Source organism: Phocoena sinus, chromosome 4 (genome assembly GCF_008692025.1).
Source record: "Phocoena sinus isolate mPhoSin1 chromosome 4, mPhoSin1.pri, whole genome shotgun sequence".
Lineage (NCBI taxonomy): Eukaryota > Metazoa > Chordata > Mammalia > Artiodactyla > Phocoenidae > Phocoena > Phocoena sinus.
Window position 1 is genome coordinate 48,094,602 of NC_045766.1, and position 25,947 is coordinate 48,120,548.

At 36.3% G+C, this 25,947-nt stretch overlaps 2 protein-coding genes and 1 non-coding gene across 17 annotated transcripts in view; 1 reads left to right on the forward strand and 2 right to left on the reverse strand.

Annotated features, from left to right (window-relative positions):
* The window catches only part of GPR160 (G protein-coupled receptor 160), a 49,793-nt gene extending 44,045 nt beyond the window's left edge, over window positions 1–5,748 (forward strand). For all 5 annotated transcript variants that reach the window (XM_032630690.1, XM_032630688.1, XM_032630689.1 and 2 more), the window contains one exon: window positions 4,204–5,748. In XM_032630690.1, the coding sequence (XP_032486581.1) occupies window positions 4,272–5,291 (1,020 nt within the window). In that variant the 5' untranslated portion in view covers window positions 4,204–4,271 and the 3' untranslated portion in view covers window positions 5,292–5,748. The remainder of the gene's footprint in view (window positions 1–4,203) is intronic.
* A 1,177-nt stretch (window positions 5,749–6,925) lies between these two features.
* Window positions 6,926–25,947, reverse strand: part of PHC3 (polyhomeotic homolog 3) — an 85,959-nt gene continuing 66,937 nt past the window's right edge. For 7 of the 11 annotated variants that reach the window (XM_032630670.1, XM_032630675.1, XM_032630674.1 and 4 more), the window contains 4 exons: window positions 25,514–25,628; window positions 21,897–22,029; window positions 21,574–21,805; window positions 6,931–15,833 (listed from right to left, as the gene is read on the reverse strand). In XM_032630670.1, the coding sequence (XP_032486561.1) occupies window positions 15,679–15,833; window positions 21,574–21,805; window positions 21,897–22,029; window positions 25,514–25,628 (635 nt within the window). In that variant the 3' untranslated portion in view covers window positions 6,931–15,678. Of the gene's footprint in view, window positions 15,834–21,271; window positions 21,400–21,573; window positions 21,806–21,896; window positions 22,030–25,513; window positions 25,629–25,947 lie in introns of all 11 variants that reach the window. The other 4 variants (XR_004349696.1, XR_004349699.1, XR_004349697.1 and 1 more) reach the window with 4 other exon arrangements.
* Window positions 22,700–22,806, reverse strand: LOC116753746. Its single transcript, XR_004349847.1, has one exon. It is a non-coding gene; the product is annotated as a U6 spliceosomal RNA (small nuclear RNA).

Here is a 25,947-nt window from a genome sequence, read left to right on the forward strand (position 1 = left end):
GGCCTTATCTTTCTTGTCTCTAAATTTTCTTACAGCTTTATGTTTCTCTTACATATTCCATTTCAGATTTGTTGTCTTCTTTCTCCCCATCTTCTTCCGAAGAGGTTCTTGGTTAGTGCCTCGGTGGCTGTGGCTGACCCCCTGCCCCCGACCCGCTTCCTTGGCCCCTGGGAGACACTCAGGGTTGCTTCCCTCCTGCAAGGACAGGCCGGCTGTCCTGGCCTTCCAATCAGCTCCCCTGGGAGAGTCAGTGGTGAAATGGAAACTGAGGAAACATCCCTTGGATGTCGCCTACTTAAGTACGATTCCTTAGCTTTAATTTTGGATAGGACTGTAAAGGATACAGTCATTTTATACTGATAATTCTTTCTTTTATCCTAAACATGCTTTTTTTTTTTTTTTCCGGTACGCGGGCCTCTCACTGCTGTGGCTCTCCCGTTGCGGAGCGCAGGCTCCGGACGCGCAGGCTCAGCGGCCATGGCTCACAGACCCAGCCGCTCCGGGCATGTGGGATCTTCCCGGACCGGGGCACGAACCCGTGTCCCCTGCATCGGCAGGCGGACTCTCAACCACTGCGCCACCAAGGAAGCCCTAAACATGCTTTTTTAATAAGTGGGTCTTTACAAATATGAACCCCACATCGTTTCCCTTCCCCACCCCCATTCTGAACCAACATTTGCTATTTAAAACTAAGCCTGTTTTTTTTCTTGGCACAAGGATTTCATATGGTCTTACCATTCCACCCAGGTTTCCTTATCCAAGGCCAGTAGTGTTTGTCAAGGTGGCAGCCATGATTCTGTGCCCCTGTATATCAAATCTGGAATGGAACTTTTTCTGAGAGGGAAAAGTTAAACCATATAGTATATTTGAGTATAGGAAAAAAATTGAGCGTACAAAAGAACTTGTTTCATTTGTTCTTTTATAACCTATAGTTATGAAAATAGGTATTGGATGATTTTTTATAACTGTCTTTACATATACATGTGTGTGTAAATAGATACATTATTTGTGTGTCTTAATAACTTAGCTAATGACAAGGTACATTGATGGCCATGAGAATATGTTAAAGAAAAAATTATTTATGATCCTTGTTAAAGAACAATGAGGCAGACTTTATTCAAGATGACTGCAATAGGTGTGGGGACCACAATAATGGGATTTTGCAGTTGGGGTTGGGGGGGTATAAAGACTGGACTCAACTCCAAGTACAACAAGGAAAAGGGGGAATTTATACCCAAGGAGGAAGGTGGGGGTCAGGTCAGTGAATGGACTGTTACCAAGGAAACATCAGGGGTTAAGAGGGCATTCTGGTGAAACTGACCTACCAGAATTCTTGCTGAAGGCAGGTCAACGTGATTAGACATCACCTAAACTAAAGGATGAGGAACCTGGTCAGATATTAAGAGAGATCAGATATTGAGAGTGAGAGATCCTGCCTAAACCAACTTAGCAATATTCTTGCTAAAACTGGACAATGAAAAGACAAATACAGAAGCTCAAAAGTTGGCCTAGTTGAAGAGAGTTGAATTCTCTTCTCAACTAGGAGAGACTCTTTGTCAACTTAGGGTTCATTCTGTCAACAGAACTGGTGGCCCTCTCCCTCTCTTTTCTTTACCCTCAGACAGTATCCTCACTACTTCCTTGAAATTAATCATCAGTTATCTGTAGGCAAATTGTTTTTTTTACTTTTCAGACTTGATACTCCCTTACTTTTTTTCTGTAAAGTTTGAGAAAATCAGAAAAACCTCTAATACTACCTGATATGTATCTTTTCAGTCTCTTTCTATACATGTATTATATCTGTAAAAAATTAGATGACATGTTGCTGCATAATTTTTTATCCTGCATTTCACTTAAGTAAGCATACTGTGGAAATTTATCATGGTATTTTTTTTTTTAACATGTAACAAAATCACAAGGCATAACAACATTTAACAAGTATAGAAAAGGTAGAGTGAAAACTAAGTCTTCCTATCCCGAGAAACTTTTTTTTTTTTTAAATTATTTATTTTTGGCTGTGTTGGGTCTTCGTTTCTGTGCGAGGGCTTTCTCTAGTTGTGGCAAGCGGGGGCCACTCTTCATCGCGGTGCACAGGCCTCTCACTGTTGCGGCCTCTCTTGTTGCGGAGCACAGGCTCCAGACGCGCAGGCTCAGTAGTTGTGGCTCATGGGCCCAGTTGCTCCGCGGCATGTGGGATCCTCCCAGACCAGGGCTCGAACCCGTATTCCCTGCATTGGCAGGCAGATTCTCAACCACTGTGCCACCAGGGAAGCCCCCGAGAAACATTTTTAATGGCTGCATAATAGTACATCGTAAGGATGTATCACTTTATTTTTAATTTTTAAAATTTTTGGCTGTGTTGGGTCTTTGTTGTTGTGTGCGGGCTCCTCACTGTGGTGGCTTCTCGTTGCGGAGCATCAGCTTCAGTAGTTGTGGCACATGGGCTCAGTAGTTGTGGCTCACGGGCTCTAGAGCACAGGCTCAGTAGCTGTGGCCCATGGGCTTAGTTGCTCTGCGGCATGTGGGATCTTCCCGGACCGGGGCACGAACCCGTGTCCCCTGCATCAGCAGGTGGACTCTCAACCACTGCACCACCAGGGAAGCCCAGGATGTATCACTTTTAATGCATCCCTAATTGTTGACATTCATGGGTAGGTTTTTTGTTATTGTTTGGGTTTTGTTTTGCTGTTATAAACACTGGTTGAACAGTCTTGCAGAAACAACTTTGGGTCAACTGTGTTTTGTTTTGTTTTTTAAGGCTAAATTTGTGTGGGTTTTTCTTTTTTTTTAGGTTAAATTTCTTGAATTTCCTTCCTTTTCTTCCATCCTTTCCTGATTTCTTCCTCTTTGAACTTTCCCTTTCATTATCTTTTTCCTGCTTTGAATGCATTTATCACTCAAGCTCAGCTCCTGTTCCTTTGCCCTAACCTAGCAATTCTTAACGTTCTCAGGTATCCCTACTCCTTCCCTGTATTCTTTCATCTCTCCAGGTGCCACACCTGATGAATCTTTTTCCTTAACCAATATTTTCATGATTTTCAGCTGAACCGTCTGTTTTATATCTTTGAGCTTCAGAGATTTCTTTGAATGATGATCCTGCAGCTAAAAAGCTTTGAAACCAGCTATACTAAAGGGGCCTCATAAGCATTATCTAAATTTCACGGACAGAAAGACAAAAACGGGTCATGTTGTCTGGTGTCAGAGTGGGACTGAGTCAACAGCTATCAGTGGATTGTTCTGAGTATTCCTATCAGGCTGCTATTTGAAGCCTATGTGTGTGTGTATATATATATATATATATATATATAAATATATATATTATAGATATATTATAGATATTATCTATAATATATATTATATATATTATCTATTAATATACTATATATATATATATTTTTGTATTTTCTTGGAATGTATTTTATTTTTAGAAGTCAAACTTGCTAAATGTTTTTTTTCCAAAGGAGAAAATTCAAACCATCAATGTGATATCTTATTCACAACATAGTTAATAGTAGAATGATCTCATGATTATGTCATGACTTAATGCAGGAACCTTCCAGTTTTTTGGAAAGAAGGATCTGTTTTTATTTCCAAGGAACTATTCTCTTTCTAGGAGAGTAAGGGAGTGAAAATTAGGTATCCTAGATCCTCTTTCTAGAGCTACACAGAGTTTCTATGCCTTTTTTCTGAATTATTCCCAGTTCTTCAGTTATAAAATTGGATGACATAAAACATGGCTTGTTTTTATAGTAGATGTATTTCTAAGAGTGTTTCAGTCATTTTTTTAAATTAATTTTTATTGGAGTATAGTTGCTTTATAATGTTGTGTTAGTTTCTGCTGTACAGCAAAGTGAATCAGCTATATGAAGCCTATATTTTGGCTCTGGTAGATAAAAGTGTTTTTCTACCTTTTTTCAACAAGTTATTAAAACCTGTGCTTCTGTAGAAGTTAGTAATTTATATAAAACAGTTTGGTTATAGGTCTGAGAGCTCTGGACCATCTGGGTCTCAAAGAATGACGAGAGTATACACATTAATTCTTCTTGATCATATTCTGTATTCTATAAGTATAAGAAATATGTTTATTTGGGGAAATGATTGGATTAAAATAGATTTTTGAGATGAGGTGCTTGCTTTGTAAAGTTTTAAAACAGTGATAGCATCAAGATAACATCAAGGTTTTCTTTTCACTTTTCTTTGCAGGGATGGTAAATAAAGTGAAGCACTGCTTTATTGTAGCAGCAGGCCTTTGAAATTGAACTGGAAAAAAAATGACTGCTCTTACTTCAGAGAACTGCTCTTTTCAGTACCAGCTACATCAAACAAATCAGCCCCTAGATGGTAACTGTCTGTTATTCTTGATTACACTTGGGAAAATATTATTAAATATCCTCACACTAGGAATGAGAAGAAAAAACACCCATCAAAATTTTATGGAATATTTTTGCATTTCACTAGCATTTACTGATCTTCTACTTTTGGTGAATACTTCCATTATATCCTATTTCAGGGATTTTGTACTTTTAGGCATTAGGTTTACTAAATACCACATCTGCCTATTTACTCAAATTATTTCTTTTACTTACGGCTTTTTGCATTATCCAGTTTTTCTGATAGCTTGTATAGATTATTACCTGAATTTCTGTAAAGCCACCAAGCTTCCATTTAAGTGTCAAAAAGTACTTTATTTCTTTGCAGTTATTTTAATTTGGATTTCAGTCCTTACTTATGTTTTGGGAGATCCAGCTATCTACCAAAGCCTGAAGGTACAGAATGTTTATTCTTATCATCAGTGTCCTTTCTACATCAGCATTCAGAGTTACTGGCTGTCATTTTCCATGGTGATGATTTTATTTATGGCTTTTATAACCTCTTGGTCAGAAGTTATTACCTTGGTACAGGCTGTTAGGATAACTTCCTATATGAATGAGACTGTCCTATATTTTCCCTTTTCATCCCACTGTAGTTATACTGTGAGCTCTAAAAAAACACTCTTGCCCAAGTTGATTATCTGTTTTCTTGGTACCTGGTTACCATTTGTACTACTTCAAATAATTATCCTTTTACTTAAAGTACAGATTCCAGCGTACATCGAGATGAACATTCCGTGGTTGTACTTTGTCAATAGTTTTCTCATTGCTACAGTTTTTTGGTTTAATTGTCACAAACTTAATTTTAGAAACATGGCATTACCTGTGGATCCATTTGTCAACTGGAAATGCTGCTTCATTCCACTCACAATTCATAATCTTGAGCAGATTGAAAAGCCTATATCAGTAATAATTTGTTGACATGTTGCCATGTTCTAAAACTAACAGCTACAAGAATTATAATTTTACAAATGGGAAAGAATGATGACTTGGGACATATAAAGAATGAACTGAACTGAAAGCTCTCCCCCCGCATCCCAAATTTTCATACCTTTTCAGAATATGTCTTTTTGGGATTGTGATATTATTAGGTTTTTTTTTTTAACAGAATACTTCCAATAAGAAATATTTATACCTGTTGACCATACTGATATTTGTGTTACCCAGAAAACTACTGGATACAAACTGTTAGGTAAATCTGCGATTCACTGCCAACTTTTCAGATTTAAATAAACATTTTTATTACACTTAGAGCAAGAAAATCAAGATTGTTTTCTTTAAATAATTTGGTGTAAATATTCTTTAACATAAGGGGAAAGATTAGTGCAATTTAAATTTAGCTAATTTTAGGACTTCCCTGGTGGCACAGTGGTTAAGAATCCGCCTGCCAATGCAGGGGACACGGGTTCTGAGCCCTGGTCCGGCAAGATCCCACATGCTGCGGAGCAACTAAGCCAGTGCGCCACAACTCTACCGAGCCTGCGCTCAAGAGCCCGCGAGCCACAACTACCGAAGCCTGCGCACCCTAGAGCCTGTGGGCTGCAACTACTGCAGCCTGTGCACTCCAGGGCCCGCGTGCCTCAACTACTGAGCCCATGTGAGGCAGCTACTTAAGCCCACGCGCCTAGAGCCCGTGCTCCGCAGCAAGAGAAGCCACCGCGATGAGAAGCCCGCGCACCGCAACGAAGAGTAGCCCCCCGCTTGCCGCAGCTAGAGAGAAAGCCCGCGTGCGGCAATGAAGACCCAACGCAGCCAATAAATAAATAAATTCGTTTTTAAAAATAAAGTGGTTAAAATGGTAAATGAAAAAAAAATAAATCCAGCTAATTAAAAAAAATATATCTCTGTTCTTAGTGCAAATATTCCTAAAAGAAAAGTTTTGGTTGCTCACCTTACAGAACTGGGAGTGGTGACTAGGTCTCTTCCCTAACAGATCCACCTTCAGTTGTAACTTATCATCTGTCATATATTTGCATGACAACCCGTAATCACATGGGCGACGTACCACGTACCACGGTGTGAAGGTAGGGTTTCTCACCCTCAGCACTGCTGACGTTTTCTGTTGGATAACCCTTCGTTGGGGGAGCTGTGCTGTGTGCTGCAGCATGGTTGGCAGCATCTCTGCCTTCTATCCACTAGGTGCCAGTAGAACCTCCTTTCCCAGTCACTACAATCACAACGTCTCCGGAGACTGCCATACTCCCTTCAGTGGGCAAAACTGTTCCCGGTTGAGAACTACTGGAGTGAAGCAATCTAAACGGCAGAAAAATCTGAAATCACTCTGTGAGTTAAGCTACACAGATACGGTCTAATTTGTCAATGTACAAACCTACTCTACTTCTCTGTGTTACTTTCCTTTTGAATGTAGTGGCTTTCTAACTGGCCATATGTGGAACTGAGATACTTAAGAATGTATTTTACTTAATAAGTAAAGACTTACCCTCTCTGCAGATTTTAAACCTGGATAATGTATAACTACTTCAAGCCCCACTAAGCTGTTTGTTTACTTAGAAGATGCCCCGTGCCTCACAAGCTTAAAGGAAAAAAAGAAAGTATTCAGTTGACCAGCCAAATGGAAGAGGCTTTTATTTGTAAAGAAATGAACTTACAACTGGTCTACAATATATTATTGTAATATAAACAATATAAATAAATGATCCTGTAGGCCCACTAACCTTCCATCCAGACCCACATGAAGCAATGTTACAACGATATTCTATGTGAAAATGTGCAGGTAACAAAGGTGCAATTACAAGCAAGTTTAAGCAGCAGAGTATAAGGTGCTTTAATTTAACAGTTAATGTTGCCATCAACAAACATTTGAAATGTTCAATTTTACTTCACTGAATACAGACACAACAAATATGAAAATCTAAAATTCATACACATGCTACTGTTAATATGAAAGTGCTTTCTCTTTTTTAAAAAAATACACCAAATGGACAATCTTTTTACATAGATCATGGTGTGCTCTCATAATGCAAAATTAACTTCATTGTCAGGTTATACATTTTAAAACTGTAGCTATAGACACCAATCTAGGACCGCTAATGCTAAGAGTGCTAAAACTATTTCATTCCCTGCAAGGAGGACTCTAGTACAATATCCAACATAAAGAATACATCTATATATAATCTTAACATTTGTTTTTTGTAAAGATAAAAAAATGTTTTCTTTCCCCTTGGTGATTCTTTGTTCATCCTGGTTGGGTCAGTGTTTGAGGTTTTAATAATATGAAAGTCCTATTTAATTAGAACAATGGGAGGGAAGCAAAAGGAGGAATTAAAAAATCAGTTAACATGTGCATAAGGCATCAAAAACAAAAAGTTTATCACAATTTGCCTTTGTTAAGTCAACAGCAAATAATGTTTTCAACAAGCAAGCAGACAAAAAGCACTAATTCAACAGAGAGCCTTGAAATGCCTGACATCAGTGTCGGTATCCATCCTGCACACTGCTGTCTACAACTCCAACCTACACCACAAGCTCACCCCTTGCTCTGAGGAGTTTTCTGGAGCTTACTTTGACTTTTTTTTTTTCTATGGAAAAAACAGAAAGACCAAGCTTTTGAATGAGGTGATTGGGAATCTAGTTAAATGTCTTAGAAATTAGATGTCCAAAATTATACCATCTTTGCACACTCCCACTGATTTTTTAAAAATTTAGAATACACATACAAAAAGTATTTATGTAATAGATATTTTAACAGCAAAAATATTTGAAAAATTACGTAAGTTAAAATATTTTAAAAGTTTTAACCAGTACCATGGAAAAATTTTTTTAAACCCAGACTATCTGGTCACTTGGATGTTAGTGTTCCTGTTTACAAACACTTTATTATAGATTCTAGTCTAACACGTATTTGGACATTTTCCTGCTTTAAAAAGCTGTGACTATGATACATAAAAGATCTTTTCAATATATTTTCATTTTGTATCTTTATGGAGAAGGTTAGTATCAAGTGATATTAATATGTAAAGTTGTGTCAATAGGAAATCACAATGTAATTCACAGAATCCTCGGGTGGTAAGGGAACTTCTTCCCAGTTAATCACTTCTCCCATTCTATATTTACTCCCCAAATACTTGTAAATTCAAGCTCCAAGCACAAAACTGTTTTACTGCTTACCGGTTCTGCATTTTAAAGGAAACCCTTTTACTATGCAATATATGAGTGCTTTCTAAAAAGTAGATATTTGTGATAACAGTAAAATTTTATGTAATCTTTCTTGCTTTAAAAAGACAAAAACAAAATAAAAACCAAACCTGTTCAGCAAGCTCTTCTGAGATTTTTCAGTTTTCAAAAGTTACTGCACTGTCAATACTGGGTGTAGTTCAAAATGTATAGTAAATCAGCACCAGCTTCTTTGTATTGTTCTGTCACACACCCTGCGTATAGCAACACCTCTGGAATAGATTCAAGTGTCAAAATAATTCTGAGAAATATGGGCTGTCACAACAGTTTCAAAATATAAATCCTAATATTAGGTACCTTTAATTTTGTAACCTAATCAGATATATGGATTAGTATGCAAAATGTGTTACAGGAATTATGATGTGATTCACTCAGATAGATCCCTTAGATATCACCTAGCCTAATCCTTTACCCAATGCATAAAAATTCCCTCTCAGTTCCAACTTAACATTCAGTACATTAAGTAATAATAATTACATCCATGTTTGTTCAAGCCACAATCAAAAATGGGGGGAAGAGAGGATTTTGTTTACTTATTACTAGTTCCTTAAGTATACCACACACTGCACAGTAAATGTTCAAACGGTTTGCTAAATGAATGGATAAATGAATGAATGACAATGTTCTGATGTATTCATATGTTCAGTGGTTTAGCAAGAGGTGTTTAGAAAAACGTCCTCATTTGCTCATCTGTGTGAATTTTCTACCTTAATCCTTAGGAGAACAAAGACTGTGGGTGACCCAGGAAACAGATGCTTAATAAATAATTATCTTTTAGCAAAGGCTCTTAAGTGTGAAATGAACCATTAAGAAAGGAAATTAAGAGAATTAAGATAAAAGAGAATTAAGTAGGAGCAACTTTAAAAAATACCCCATTATGTGGCCTAGAATCATAGTTTTATATAGCTTAAAGATGATTTTAAACAAAATCAACATTTTGAGTAGTACAGGCTCCATGCTGTATACTCAGAAGAGGAAACAGGTTAAAAGCTAAGTAATGGCCTAAGGTGTCACACAGCTAATTCACCAACTAGAAGTAAAACCCCAGTCTCCCAGCCAGTGTTTTATCTTCATTTACCCTTAATTTAATGATTATGTGCATCTCTTATTTACTATTGAAGTAATTATTTAGTACTACCTAAAACAAAATTATGGCTTTAACATAAGCATTCTAAAAGATTTTAAGCAATGGATACATCTGGTTTGCTTGAGGCAAGGCTAAAAAAGTTCCTTTTCCTAAAATATGTTGATGTTCATTTCACTACCATTCCCCACCGCTCTTATAAACCCCCAATTTTTCACCTCCATCAATTAAAGCTCCACAAAATCAAGGATTTAACACTGATAACAGTCCCTAAAGTGTAACTTTCAAGTCAATAAGACGGCTACTATCCATCCTTAAGATTACTGGAGTGAATTTAAATAGGTGGTCTAAAAGGACTTCCTTTTTTTACTCTTACATTTAAAACTATACCATGTTAGCATTATAGTGTTTTAAATTTATATAGATTTTTTTCCAAATTAAAATTCACTTATTACTTCTTTTAAACAATACATTTCAAGACCTTTACACACAGGTTTTCTTTTTCTATGGATTCATACTGACGCCACCAAAATCACTGAGAGCAGCTGTACTTTTCAAAGGCAGTAGAAAAACATACTTTTTAAATGTACCTCTTCTCTAATGTCGGAGGCTGAAATTGTCACCTTTAAGTAAAATTAAATGTTCACAAGCTATACAAAGGGAAAAAAATGAAACATTTGTGGAAAACATTTCCCAAAGCTCTCATGAACATGGCACTTCAGAGGTGTGTGTTCATGTGGTAGAGCAGAATGGGAGAGTTTTCATTAGAGAAGCTGAGCTTCGGATCTGAGAAGGAGGGCGGGTCTCCCTTCTCATGTACGTGTACTAAAGTGAAAGTTCAGGAAAAGCCAGACGTTTTGCTCTGGAATATGATGGTAAAAATTATATTTGTGTTAGTGCTTTACAACTTCCAAAAAAACACCTTTACCATAGTATTATTTTAAAGTAGATTAAATAAGCTCTGAAAAATAATATGTAAAACTTTATAATTTTTAAAAATTTAGGAAACTTTTTCCAAAGAAGATAATATAATTTTCAACATTTTTTTATTGAAGAAATGGCTTATATTAGTGCTATGAGGGAAACTATATAATGATACATTTTATGAACTTCTAACAAAAGAGGAATATCTTCCCAAAGAACTTTTTTAAGATGTACAGCTTATAATAGGTTGAAATTAAATTTTAATAAGATTGCATATTTACTTTCCCTAATATTGTATTTGTGCTTATTTAATTGAATCACAATTGTTAAGATGAAATCAAATGCTCTAAACAGATTCAGAAAATACCAATATTGATGAATGTAGATTAAACAGTTCATTTCATGATCCACACTATTGTGCATCAAAGAAACAGAGGTAGGCTTGTGTTTACTGAAATCCACGCTAATAAACAGAACCCTACAGCGCTTAGTCATCCAACTCTTAGACTGAGACACAACCTAACAAAACACTATCTTAAAAATCTTAAAAATGCCTTTGTAACAATCCACAAGGTTGATTCAACTGTAGTATCTGACAATGGATACTCTCTCCTCTATATAATTCTGATAACTCAATTATAACAATTAACCTTTGAATTCTTGACAAATATTCTCCAACTATAATAATTGTCACCCTTTTCATAAGTCAAAAATCACCAATTTATGTATCATTGGAACTATTAATATGCTCCTAAGGGCAGAATCTCTTGATAAAGAGAGTTAAAGAATGAGTGTGATTACAGGTAAATCTTGACATAAAAAAAACTATACTGTTTATTGCTATAACTGGGACCCAACCATTACAATTTATTATTCTGAACTACTGATGGCCATATCTATACTACACAACCTCACTCAGTTAACCATATTATCCTCTTGGGTCTGGAATGCTTTTCCCCCTGTTTGTCTCCTCCTCCACTTCCCTGTCCTTTCCCCTAGAAAACCTTCCCCAAGGCCCCGTTACAGTTACATGTCCTGCAAAGGAAACAGACTGAGCAAACATTGTACATAAATGGCCAGTTTCCACTGCCCAGAGGGTTTACGAAGACATGACTGTTAGGTATTAGAAATTCCTGCCCCAGTTACCTCCCTAAAATTAACCCTACTACAAAGTCCTCTGTAGGGATTTTCAGGCAAAGGTCTCTCTAAGAAGAAAGTTTTCACACTGTTTCCTTGGGGCTTGAGGAGGTAAGGGGAGTGAGGCTCTTTCATCTTATTAGGCAGTAATGCTCAATGCCCATTGCCCAGAGGCAGCATGAGTTCCTGCCATTCACTAAGGGTGAGGATCTTCAAACCACAAAATATAACCAGGCTGTTCTGGTGGAAAATATATCTTTGAAATGTTTTAACAGTGTGTCCAGCCAGGGATTTCTTCCACTCCATATGGCTATGAGGATAGCATCATTCCCATATATGTGCAATAGTTTATTCTTTCCAAGACTGTTTACACACATGCAAACATAGCCTAAGACTATACTCAATCTGTATATTGCCTCCTTACCATACTTGTGCCATGGTGGTACCAAAACCCTGCAAATGCAAATAATGGGACTTCATAACATTTAATTGAACAAGCCAGTGATATGGGGTGCTCGGACAGATTTCAATCCAAGACTGGTATTTGAATAAATGTCTGACTATAATATTACACTGGATATGGGAAGATAAACTATGTCAAAAATTAAAATAAAGTCGGCTACCTACAAAAAATAATTTCTATTTGGAACTAGGTAAAACATGACTATTAACTTCAAAAGTGCAGAAGTTTGTTCAGCGCTGAAGTGGGATAAACAAAGTGCCAGGTCTCTTGTCTGCCTCTCCACCATTCTCAAGCTCCTTCACTAATATTTCCTTCCTTCTATTCCACATTCTCTATTCTGAGGGGACGGCCCTTAAACTGGGACTTTAACAAATGTCTGTTTAGAGGATGTGCCAGCAAATTAAAAGTATCATCATGGAAAAATTACCAGCCACTTAAAAAGTGACAGCTTGTGGGACAGCACTCTTATACTGATTATATATCAAAGCTGCACAGCTGTGTCAGACACATGCCTACACAAGGCTTGATGAAAATGCACATCATGTAAGAAACAACTTTTATAAACCAGCTCTCTGTATACTTTCTTAGGAACACATGGCTTAAAGCAAATAAAATTTCAAACTTGTAGGGATTTTCTTCCTCGATGGGAAAAGTGCATCAGTATAAAGAAGTCAGAAAATGCAAACTTAGGTAGCAAAAGTAGGAAGAACTTCCCATGTACCCTTTCTGCTTGTCATTCCTTCTCCTCAATCAAAATCCTAAAACAACTAGTAATATGAAGGAAAACGAAAATGACAGCACTCTCCCCACCTATTTCATACTAAAACTGTGCTTTAAGCTCAGGAGAGAAGTGGACACCCAGTGTTATCGTCTATATCCATTATACGTAACTGAAATTTTGAAATTCAGATAGTTAAATCACCCAGAAAGAAACAGCTGCATCAATGGGAAAACTACTAATTAAAAGCCAACGAGCCATTTCTAAATAAAATAACTTGAAAAAAGCAAGTATGTTTTCTGGGTATGTTTTGAGTAGGGACGACAGAAGATCTGGTCTGTTCTTAAGATTATTATAAGATTTAGGATTATAAGGTGCTCTCCAATGGAAACCCCTCTTGTAAGCTTTCTCGGATACTTAACACAGTGCTACGCACAGGGGCTTTCAGTAAGTACATAATGACTGATATCAGAAGAGGGACCACAGTTCCAAGTTAATACCTTAAAGGCTATATATAGATAATATAGTTATGGGAGGTAATCATTATCGCCAGGGGAGTCTATCCCCAAAGAATCAATTCTGTATGAATTGTTTGTGGATTATCTGTGACAAAGTTTTAATTCCAGGGGAGACTTCCCATTGTGCCCTTCAGCCCTCATACAGTGGACCATCTCCTACTAATGCTTAACCTATACTTGTGTTCTGAAATTACAAGATGAGGGGAAAAGTCAAAGCATTATGACAACTCTGTCATAATGATTAACTGCTAATAGATGAAAATTAACTGTAGAGTACCTACCTGTCCTTGAAACTGTAATCCAATAATTAAAAATGTGATATACAGAAATATGTGACATAGACTACAAGCTATTGTAGGTCTGGAACATGAGCCTTACACTATATTACATATTCTAATCCTACACATAACTATCAGTAAATGTCTTTTCTTTAAAACATTACTACACAAAAGAATCCCACAAAGCATACATTCAAACAAGAGGCATCTAAAGGTTAAAAAAATTACCCGCTGTATTTTTGTATAAAAATAATCAACATTCTCTAATGTACACAAAGCCAAAAGATAAATATCTGTGATGTCTTTAATGACATCTTTAGTCTTCTACTAGCGTAACACAATCTTTTTTAAAAGATCAGTGACAATGACTGAAACCCATGGACTCTTCCTCACTTACTGAACTTCTGCCAAATATCTGTGTATGTTCCTTCAATTATTAAAACATTTCCATTGTATGGTAAAGATAAGATAAAAAAAAGATTAAAACATTTTTGATGTCCAGGACTATAAAGTTCACAGGCCTGCCACAATTTTTAGTGCCATAATTCTAACAGAACACTAACTGTTCAATGAAAGGTTTTGCTTTAAAATCTTTTTTCCCTAAAACGTGTACATACAAAATTAGATCCAATCATCCAAGAGAGATCAGTTGGATAAGTGCTTTGCAGGAAGCATACAAGGATTTAGTCAAGGAAAAAGGAATGTGCATTCTAGCTAGATCCAGCTTGTTCAACACTAGAAAAATCCGAAGACCAACCACATAGCCACTACAAAGTATCGCCCTGCCAGCAAAGGCTGTGCACTGGTTCATAAGGCATAATCATATTATGCCTTCATCAGTGCAGAGAGATATGAAAGAGAATTGTTATTATGACTCAATACTGAGAGGCAAAATTCTAAGTGTGCTAGTTCTCATTTTACAGGCAGATTTCCCCCCTTTTTCTAGAATGCATAAAACTGGGAAAAATACTCTAGCAGAACATTGATGCTATCTGAAATACTTCCGTTGTACAATGTATTCCTTATTACATCCCTTTTTAAATTTTTTTTCTCAAAATATCCCTCTGGGTGAAAAAGAGCAACATTTATCCCTCCTATGTTACGGTTTCTCAACCTTGGCACTACCGACATTTTGGACCAGATAACTCTTTGTTGTAGAGGGCTGTCCTGTGCATTGTAGGATATTTAGCGACATCCCTGTCCACGCTTTAGATACCAACAGCAACCCCCCGTCCAACCCCTAAGCTATGACAACCAAAATGTCCCTTGACATTTTCAAATGTCCCCTGGGGAACAAAACTGACCTCCGTTGAGAACCACTGCTCTGAAAGAACAAAAACTAAGAGGAAAACTAACTTCCTCAGTCACACCAAATTCTTGGTCAAGTTTGGAAAAGAAACCAAATCTTCTAACTTCCAGATCAGTATTATTCATGCTAGAATGCAATCCTTTTTATAGACAAAGCAATTGTCTAAAAGACATGTTTTTTAAAACATACAGTGATATCTCACTGCATACAATTCCAGTCACTGGACTCCAAAATTATTCCTAAATCACTCCTAAATTATATCTCTCACGACAACCCATAGAAAAATTATAGGGTAGAAAAATGTGTAAGAAAACCGAATCAAAAGAGGAGAAATGTAAATCATTAAATTACTTTCAAAAGGATTTTTTATATTAATGATAAACATCACCTTTAAAAAAATTATCTAGTAAAACACTTTGAAAAATATCATGGCCCTCTATAACAAGTCTTTCAATGTTGTGTGTAACCTGTAAAATTAATTCACCAATGTTAGCTAATTATGAAAATGTATCAATATAATGAATTATTTTATCTGTAGAAGAAATGTCAGCCTTAATGCAGAGATCCCAATGTGCTTGGCTATCCATCACAGTAAGTGATAATATTGTAGGCCAATTTGAGCCTTTACCTTACAAGTTTGTTTAAGAATAAAACTGCTGTTATCTCAAAGCCTCATGATCCCATTAAGATTCCTTCAGAGAGTTGATGCGTGCACAGATCTTTAGGGCCGGGCCTAGCTTGATATTCATTGCACTCATAAGATGGTCTTCTTTTAGCAAGAGAAGAGCCTGTCCATCAATCTCCTGTGCTCTGAACTCATCTGCAATATCCTGGCAGCCTAGAATTTGATCAGAGGAAGGATGTTAGAATTAATACACAACAATCAGAGGTTACTCCTAACAGTCACAATTATGCTCTCACTGGGTCTGAGTATCTGAAATACAGGCTGAGAAACAAATGAAATTTATTGATGGTCGTCTTGGGTTCACTCTTGAAGAAGAGAGTATTTCCTGACATTCTAAAAAGTAAGAATTCGAAATCCAGGTAAAGCAATTTATTTGGAATTCTTGTTCTAAAAATAATATTGCAGAAAGAATTGTAAGTCAGGTAAAATGTACAGATTGTTCAGTCCAGATATAACATACCTTCATGAAAAGGGCAATGCTGTCACCTGAAAGCATGCCACACATACAGCAAGTTTGGATTAACCAGTCATTATACCTCAAGAACTTTACTTTGTATAACATATCCTTCACATACAGGTACAAAAGAATAAAATATAATGTTCTGCCATTTAAATAATAATTTAGAAATATTTTCTCAAGTACCACTTTCATTATCATTTGTATCTTTATTCTGATTTACAACCTTCAATGTGCCAGGCATATCCAAAACATTTTTCTTATTCACTCAGGACAGAACCAATCCATCAAAATCACAGTATCAATCTATTGCTGAAATGTATTACAATGATCAACTTGTAATTTCAACTTCAAATCTTAATATCACTGGACTAATCTCTACTTCTGATAAGAAAACATAAATTCTTATTGAAATTTTGAGCTTGCTGGCTAATCTCTTGACAAATAACCAATATTTTACCTCTCTGTGTAAACCAAGTGCTTCAAAGCAAGTAACAACGTGAGCACTCTACTTGAACCTCAAACGTTTCTATTATCTACCAAATTTTGCACAGACAGGCTAATAAACTTCCCCACTAAGGGTAAAGAAACCAGCAGGGAAGGTAATGAATTAACGAACCATGAGAGGAGACAATGCAAAAATGTGGAAGCTTCCTTATAAAAGACAAAATTATAAAAGTGAATTTAAGAATAAAAACTAACAGCTTAAAGTCTTTCTTTTCTATTCAAATCAGCATTCTAAGGGAGAACACAAAGAAAAAGATAATGGAAATGGTTACATTATACCTTTGGATACAACTTTGCTGGAATGATTATTCTTTCTACCGCAAATGTATCATCCTCTTGTTTATATAAGAGGATGTCATCCTCTTATATAATGTCATCCCTATAACCCCAGCACCAAGCACAAAACATTGTAGGTGTTAAATACATATATTTTTGGATAAGGGAAGGACTGACTGAATGAATAATGAACAAAAACAGAATCTTCTAAAAAGGAGCCATCTGTAAGAGTAACACAAACTTTTTTTTCTGTATTCAGCTGTGTGGCCAGCTTTTCTCTTGGCTATTTCTCTTCCATCTTCTCTGTTGGTTGTATCCTTCCTGTTTCCTATATAGCAATCAGCTTTTCAATTTCTCTATTTTAATAATTTCTCAAATTTTTAAAAACTGACATTTCAAAAGTACCCTATGCAAAATTTTTATGCTTTTGGCCACTTACCATATAAAAGAAACTATATAGTTAAAATGGGATTACTCACCATAGAAAAGCCCCTTTTCTTTTCCCAGAGGTAGCTCTCAAAACTGGGCAGACAAAACTGACTAATCTTGCATCTAGTTGTGACTTCATCCTTCTTTTTACGAAAGAACTAAATGTTCTTCTCTCTTCAGTCTTACTTACAAGAACACAGGAAAGAAAAGAAGAGAGAGAAAGATAGCGTAGGACTTACTTAGATTCAGAAAACAGAAGCAATGAGAAGTAATGAGGACCATAAGAGCTACATTTGGGAATAGAAACAAGGAGTTCTCCATGAAGAAATTCATAGCATGTGCTTGTTCCTCGGTATTATCAGAGCGCTCTTCAAATGTCTTCTTGTAGACAGACGGTAAATGTATTAGCAAAATAATACAGAACAAAAAGTTGGGAAACAGCATGATCAAACAGGAATGAATTATCTTCAGAATTTTAGATCACAACTTTCTTAAGCAAACCACAAAAAGGGTATTTATACCATACATTAGTATAGAAATGAAAAAATAAAGTGACTTAGAAAAGAAAAATGGAAAAGAAAGGCAGAAGCAAATATGCTTTCCTGAAACATATTAGAGAAAGATGAATTTTTTTAAAAAACCTAGATGCTCAAGGTATACTGAGCTATAGTTCTATGAATTTCTGACATATTTAGAATCTACTTCTGTAAAACAGCTGGAGCCCCAGGAACATTACAGAACATATCCCAACTGCAGCAACCAGTCAGCTCAGCTGGCTTTACATCACCACAAGCAGACATCAGAATGGGCATGGACCTCTGCACATGGACATGGGTCTCAAATGAACCTTACAAATGTCCAGTCACTTTTCCAGCTAAACCTAAAACAAAACACCCCACCCCAAAACTAACATCAGTAAGGATGATGAAAAGATATTACCTGCATTCAATACTACAGAATTAATAAGTCCCAATATCAGTATTATGAAAACCAGTAAACCGTCCTATGTTTTTAGACAATACCTACTTTATATGCCTACAGGGAAACCAAATCTACTGCAGATTCACAGATCAACAGACTAAAGTGATCTTTGCAAAAGGCAGTTCACTGTATCAAGGAAGAGTTAAGGAAGATAACTGCAGTAAACTGAGAGTAAAAAGAACCGTTCCTATAGAGAACTTTTTAATGTACAAAAATTTTGAAGAAAATAATTTTTCACTCTGGTAACAGTTCTGAGACTGGTCTGCATACCAGCTCTAACATGGTCCCACCAAGATGGTTCACAAGATGACATTACACAATGAGAAGAGAAAACTTTAGGAATAAATATAGGTGCCCTGATGAAAGAGGGAAACCTAACCTCAACTGGAAAGAAACAAAATACAAGAGATTACAAAATTTACAAGTTTGTTCACTCCATGAGAAAAGCTCAGGGAAAAAAAAAAAAAATCCAGCCCTGAATGAGCTGAAAGCGGCTCAAAAGGAAGTTTACAAAGGCCAGAGGAACATAGAGAAATAAAGATAAAGGCTTTCTGGCTGAGATTTACCTTAAGCTACAGGCATTATTCAGAGAAAAACTTTGAGAAAGAAAATGTTAACTGATCACACAAATAAGCTTGTTATTTAGCCTGTCAAAGCAGTTTAGAAATACTCCCATTTAATCAGGTAAAAGAAAAGCAGAGTTATATTCAGCAAACTCTTAAACAGTATCAAGCAATCCTAAATTATAAAGCAGTCTGCTTTATATGTAATGTTCTCTGAACAATTAGCAACAAAATTAAGTGTCTTGATGAACTCAATAAGACAAGCATCTCAAGTTATAAGAAATAATTTTTTTCAATTCAAATGAAGCAAGAGTAAGACAAAGGAGTTAGCCTTTGTTCTAATAAAGCAGCCAAGAGTAGTCTCATGGCAAATGGATGCTGGGGAAAATTAGAAAACTAGTCCTAAAAAAAAAAAAAGCATATGAAGTCATAGAAGAATCAGCAGTATCTATTATTTGTTAATTATTTGGCCAACTACTTTCCTCCTCCCCAAAGGAAAAGAAATATTTTCCCCCTAATGAGAAATCAGGCTGACAGTTCATGTACTCCATTTGGAAGACTATGTCTGAAGATGACAGAATCAAAGTCCAGCCTCAGGAATTAGTGTCAATTCCAACGTTAATTCTCAAGATATCTAGACTGGTATAAAACTTAAAATTTTTTGCACTAAGTATTAAAACCACACCCAGTGAAGACTCACCATTCTCTAATATGTCAGCTTTTTAAAGCAGATTCTAAACCCACATGGTCAGCACTTAAATCACACCTAAGTTTTCCTAGATGCATGCTTAAAACTCTTTCCATGAAAAATGTATCCCTTCTTTAAACAATTTCATCTTTCTTTAAAAGTGACCATACCTTGTTTAAAAAAAAAAGAAAAACTTATTTAACATTTCTAAAACAAGCTATTGAAACAATAATTTAATAAAATTTCAGAGTTCTGTACATATATCTTCCTCAACTTACATCCTGACAAACCCATCGTAAGTTGAAAACATCAAGTCGAAAATGCATTTAATGCACCTAACCTTCTGAACATCATAGTTTAGCCTAGCCTACCTTAAACGTCCTCAGAACACTTACATTAGCCTACTGTAAGTTGGGCAAAATTTTCTAACACAAAGCCTATTTTATAATAAAGTGTTAAATGTCTCAAGTAATTTATTGACTACTGTGCTGAAAGTGAAAACCAGAGTTGCGTGGGTACAGAATGGTTCTATCAGCTATTTACCCTCGTGACAGCGTGGCTGACTGGGAGCTGCCCTACCCAACCTGAGGAGACAGTACTGTGCTTCATATCACCAGCAAAAGATCAAAATTCAAAACTAAAGCACAGTTTCTATTGAATGTGTATCGTTTTTGTACCACCATAAAATCGAAAGTTCATTAAGTCAACCCATCACAAGCCAGGAATTTTTTAAAAAGCAGAGTACTTCTGAATATACTTTCTTCACTCATACAACACTTTATTTAATTAATTTAATTTTTATTATTATTATTTTTTGTATTTTGGCCGCACCACACGGCATGTGGGATGATTCCCCAACCAGGGATTGAACCCGGGCCACTGCAGTGAAAGCGATGAATCCTAACGTCTAGGTCACCAGGGAACTCCCAACACTTTAGCTGTAAGTTTGCTTCTGAGACAGTGGTCACCTTCATAGAAAGATTAATTAGCAAAAATAGCTGGATTAATTTTAATAAGTCTGTAGACAAGTTCAAAGGGGATGTATTTTTCTGGAAAGCTTGTGTCAAGAGATATGACAGATTCACTGAAAAACCAAAATGGAACAAATATTTTTAAAACCTTATTTTCTATATTCATAAGGTCAAAGTGAATGATAAAGGTTTGCTGATTAAAAAAATATATATTGTCTTAACATATATAGCAGTGTGGGTCTCATGATGAGCAAAGGTGCAGCTGTCTTCAGTAGCCAGCCCCTTAGAGAAAGTGGAAATAAAAGATTATTGTTGTAGTAAAGAAAAAAGATAAAGAACATAATGACTTAAGCTGATGGAAAGAGTACCAAATGAGAGAGCAGAAAACATAAATAAGAAAGTAACCCTCAATACTGGAATGGAATATCATAACTGAATTTCAGTTGTCTACTTAATTTCAGAAGTATTCTTGATGTCTATTTACTGCAAAGAATCAAAGAATGCAGCCTCCTTTAAAAGAAACAGCTTGGTTTTTTTTTAAAAGAAGCCAAACTTTTATATTCTAAAAGGTGCTGATTAGCTTTCAAAAAAGTAAAAAAAAAAATTATAGTCTCTCTTACTTCATTTAAAAAAGGTTAAATTAGGAAATAAGGAGGAAATAGAATAGAAAACTGGAAGAGCAGAAGGGAAGAAGTGTCTGACTCAATCTCTCTACTGACCTCTCGAGAGAAATCAGACTGAAGAGAAGAGAGCACCTTTAATCTCTTCACCGGCTGAGGTGTCACAGCAGAAGCAGGACTAGTCAGTTTTTATCGACTTGGGGGGTATGAGAAAATACCCAGTTGTGCTGAGGGAATAAGCAAGAGGAGACAGATCACATTTCAATACCAAATGCCATTTAATGAGTACATATACATAGAACTTCTCTAACCCTTTTGTGCAATAGGTGTGGATGGATCTAACGTCATTCCTCTGTGTGTGCCCAAGACAAATATTAAGGCCAAAGTGGTGAATCACATACCAGGCAAAGAATGGATGAAGGCCCAGACGTCATCAACTGTCCATACAGATGGCTCCGTTTGTGCAACTGGTAGCAAGTCACTGTTCTCAGGCATTTTCCTCATCCTCACATCCCGAAGCTCACGCTCTCTTTCCCGCTCACTCTGCCTGCGCAGGCGTGTTGTCATAGCAGATGGCACAGAATCTTCATGAGAAGCCAAGTCTTCTTCTGCAGATGGATAAGTAATTGGAAGCTGGAAAATGTAGTACAGGTAAAATACAGCATTGCACTTTCCTTGTATTTCTGAAAAGGGTATTGTACATTGAATCAAAGTTTCTACAGACCTGCCTAAGGATATGTTCTCTTGCTGCCCCATCAGGGCCACTTGGACGACGGCCACGATGCCCGAGACTTTGATTATCAGGCTTACGATTCCAACGACTAAGTGCAAATTTTTTAGAACAGCTAACATTGTACCTAGGAAATTCAAGTAAGAAAAAAATTAAATGATGTATGGGACACTCCATTTAGTAACTAATTATGACCTTAAAGTGCAGTTGTGAATCAGTAAGTGCCATTTATTTCATTATGGTCTGTAATACCTCAGAAAGTAAACCATAGTGTTCAATAGATTTACTTATGCTAACAGTAAAAAAAAAAAAGTGGCCTCATTTTACATCATAATATAGCTCTCAATATAATACTGGACACCTATAACAAGGTATTGATATTTTCTCCTAATAACAGCATGATAGAAACTCTCTGCAAAATACAGAGGATAACTCATTTTTCTAGCTGCAAAATAATTCAAGGTTCCAGGAGAAAATAAATTATGATTTAATTATTTAAACGTTCAAATTGTTATTTTTCCAGGTAATCATTTCTGAAGAGATTAATAAAAAGAGGTTAATATAGTAGAGAGGGGGAAATCTCAAATGGCTAGTAAAATATTTTTCAAATATAACTAAAATCAAGGAATGAAAAGGTAAAGTTGAGATTTCAAAGTTCCACAAGGAATTCATGGGTCTCAGGAATTCAGGAAATTCAAATATATATAATTCTTTAAAATTGGCTGAAAGATTACTTTTATTTTATCAAAATAGACTGTCTAATATTTTTAAATATACATTTTTAACATATATATATTTAAAATATGGAACACTTTATGTATTTGCCTATCATCTTTGTGCAGGGGCCATGCTAATCTTCTCTGTAGCATTCCAATTTTAGAATATGTGCTATCGAAGTGAGCACTCTAAAATTTTTTAATGTAGACCTTTATAAGGCATGATGACAGCTTAAAAGAGTCCTATGCCATTTACTTAGTTCCAACACCCTAGAACAGGTGCTGGCAAACTTCTTCTATAAAGGGCCAGATATTAAATATTTTAGGCTTTGTAAGCCACACAAGTTTCTGGCACAACTACTCAACTCTGCAACTGTAACATGAAAGCAGCCAAAGACAATAATGAATGAGCATGGGGACTTCCCTGGTGGCGCAGTGGTTGAGAATCCGCCTGCCAATGCAGGGGACACAGGTTCAAGCCCTGGTCTGGGAAGATCCCACATGCCACAGAGCAACTAGGCCTATGCGCCACAACTGCTGAACCTGCACTCTAGAGCCCGCGAGCCACAATTACTGAGCCTGCACGCCACAACTACTGAAACCTGCATGCCTAGAGTCTGTGCTCTGCAACAAAGAGAAGCCACCGCAATGAGAAGCCCACGCACCGCAATGAAAAGCAGCCCCCGCTCTCGCAACTAGAGGAAGCCTGTGAGCAGCAACAAAGACCCAACGCAGCCAAAAATAAATAAATAAATATATTTTAAAATATAATGAATGAGCATGGATGTGTTCCAATAAAACTTTATTTAATAACATTTAAATTTGAATTTTATGTAATTTTCAGGTGTCACAAAATGTTATTCTTTTTCAACCACCTAAAAATTTAAATACTATCCTTAGTTCAGGGACCATATAAAAATAGGCTCCAGAAAGGACTCAGCCTGGGCAGTTTGCCAACCCCTTCCCTAGAAAGAAGAGTGAAAAGAGATGATCTAAGATACAAATTTCTGAAAAGCTACACAAAGGCTAAGAAAAATATACACAGTTCCTCTTTTTTTACACATAAAACTGCCATTGTAATTTCTTATTTTCAAAACTCTTTTGCTCTAAGATGATTTTTCAGGGAAATGACAAGAATTTCCTCACCTATGTTTTATGAAAATATCAGGAGGTAGAAGTAAGGAGTTCTATGAGAGTGAATAGGCTATTTTTCCACTAAAAATATAAAGAAAAGTGTCCTGATGGTCACTTCATTCTACCCTAAAACAATTCAACAAGCTCCTCCTGTGTTCATTATGCTCATCTGTGGACTCAGCTCTAAAGGTTTCTGATTTCCATTCACATAACTGACAAAACTTCTTTCCTAGCTGACTACAGAACAGAGAAGAGAGACTAACTTTACACTTGCTATTTAGTCCCTAAATATTTAGATATCTTAGACAGATAGCTAGGCAGACATGTAAACTGCAGTTCTCAGGTGAGACCTAATTTATCCTCTCCTCCTTGCTCTTCTCTCGTCTGCATTTTCCTACGTTAGGACCCCTAAACCTCTAAAGAGCTTCGCCTAAAGGTATCATAACAGGACAACTAAGCAATCACCTCTGGGAGAAGAGTGATCGTAGTGTGTTAAATGTCCTGAAATATTTCTAAATAGTCAAGAAGTTTAAAATATTCTGAAAGGCAATCCTTCTCCCTCAGTTTTTTTTTTTTTTTTTTTTTTTGCGGTAAACGGGCCTCTCACTGTTGTGGCCTCTCCCGTTGTGGAGCACAGGCTCCGGACGCGCAGGCCCAGCGGCCATGGCTCACGGGCCCAGCCGCTCCGCGGCATGTGGGATCTTCCCGGACCGGGGCACGAACCCGTGTCCCCCGCATCAGCAGGCGGACTCTCAACCACTGCGCCACCAGGGAAGCCCTCCCTCAGTTTTTAATCCCTTAGAATCAGAGAGCCACTATTCTTTCTTGTAGTACATGCAAACTGGGAAAACTCCTAAGTTAAAATAGGAGTTACATAATTTGATTAGGACTATCAATAACATGAAAGAATATCTGAATAACAGATTGACAATTGAAAAACCAATAACTCATTTTTAGAGGAAAATACTTCTACTAGTTATTTAACTTAAGTTTTACTAAGTATATTTTTGGGGCACCATACTAAATAATGTATTCAAGCAAGAAATTCCCTTGATGAATCTTTAAGTTCTTAAATTCTTTGAGAGAATAATAACTTTTGGAATAGAAAACAAATTTCAAAATAATCAACCTGTGCATACACTTCACCTTTGGTGGGAAATACCTATAATTAGGATTTATAATCAGAATTAGAGGGGTGTTCTTTAATGTAAACTAAACTTGCGACTAGATCAATGAAGATACTAAAAATTTTGATAGTAATACTATTCACCTATAACATTACTATTGAAAATACAGGTTTAGAAGACAGGCCATTTTGTTTTCAGATAATATAACAATGTGGAGAACTTATGCTATAGCTGTCCCACTTAGAAACCTAAAATAAATAGGATATGGTTAAAAAAAATGAAACATTTAAAAATATAACAAAGTAAATCCAGGTATTTCAATATTGATAAAACAAATATTGTTTTGACACCTTAAGGACTAGTAGTCTCTTCACAGGAGGGGTTCTCCTAAGCATATTCTTGCCACCAGAAGATTGCCACTTCAATATTAGATTATGCTGTATGTGTTATGAATATGCAGTTTTCACGGAGCAAAAGTTAACAACTAAATAGCAAAGTTGCTCCAAATAATGCCTATTTGATATCATTCCTCTATAATATCTAGTTTTGACTAATGGTAAACTCTGCAAGTTTTTTGGTTTTGTTATAGCAGTTGTTGGCTTGTGCTCTAGGAAATTCAAGAGAACAGAAATACCTTTTGGCACACGACATAGTGCAGAATCGTTTTGACCGCAGAAATTCATTAGCATACCCCATCTTTCCACAGAATTCACACTTGAGCAACTCACTGTCCATTTCTTCTAATGCCTCTAAAAAGAAGAAAACAAAGAAAAAACTTCCAAAACTTTAATTGTGGCAAATTTTCTTTTAGCTTCTACATTGGTTGGATGCTGCTAGAGTTCAGACCCTCCAGGAAACTTACAAGGAATGGTCTTTTAACTTTTCAATCCATAGCCACTTTGGCAAGGCAAAGCCCCCCAAAACAACCACTTCCACCAATTCCCTCTTGCTCCTGCATAAAAATATTTTATGGAGTTTTCTCTATATAAATAAGCAATACATTTTTAAAGGTTCATTTTGCTAAGAATCCAACCTACCTAAAATGTGCAAAATAAAACAAAGTCACTA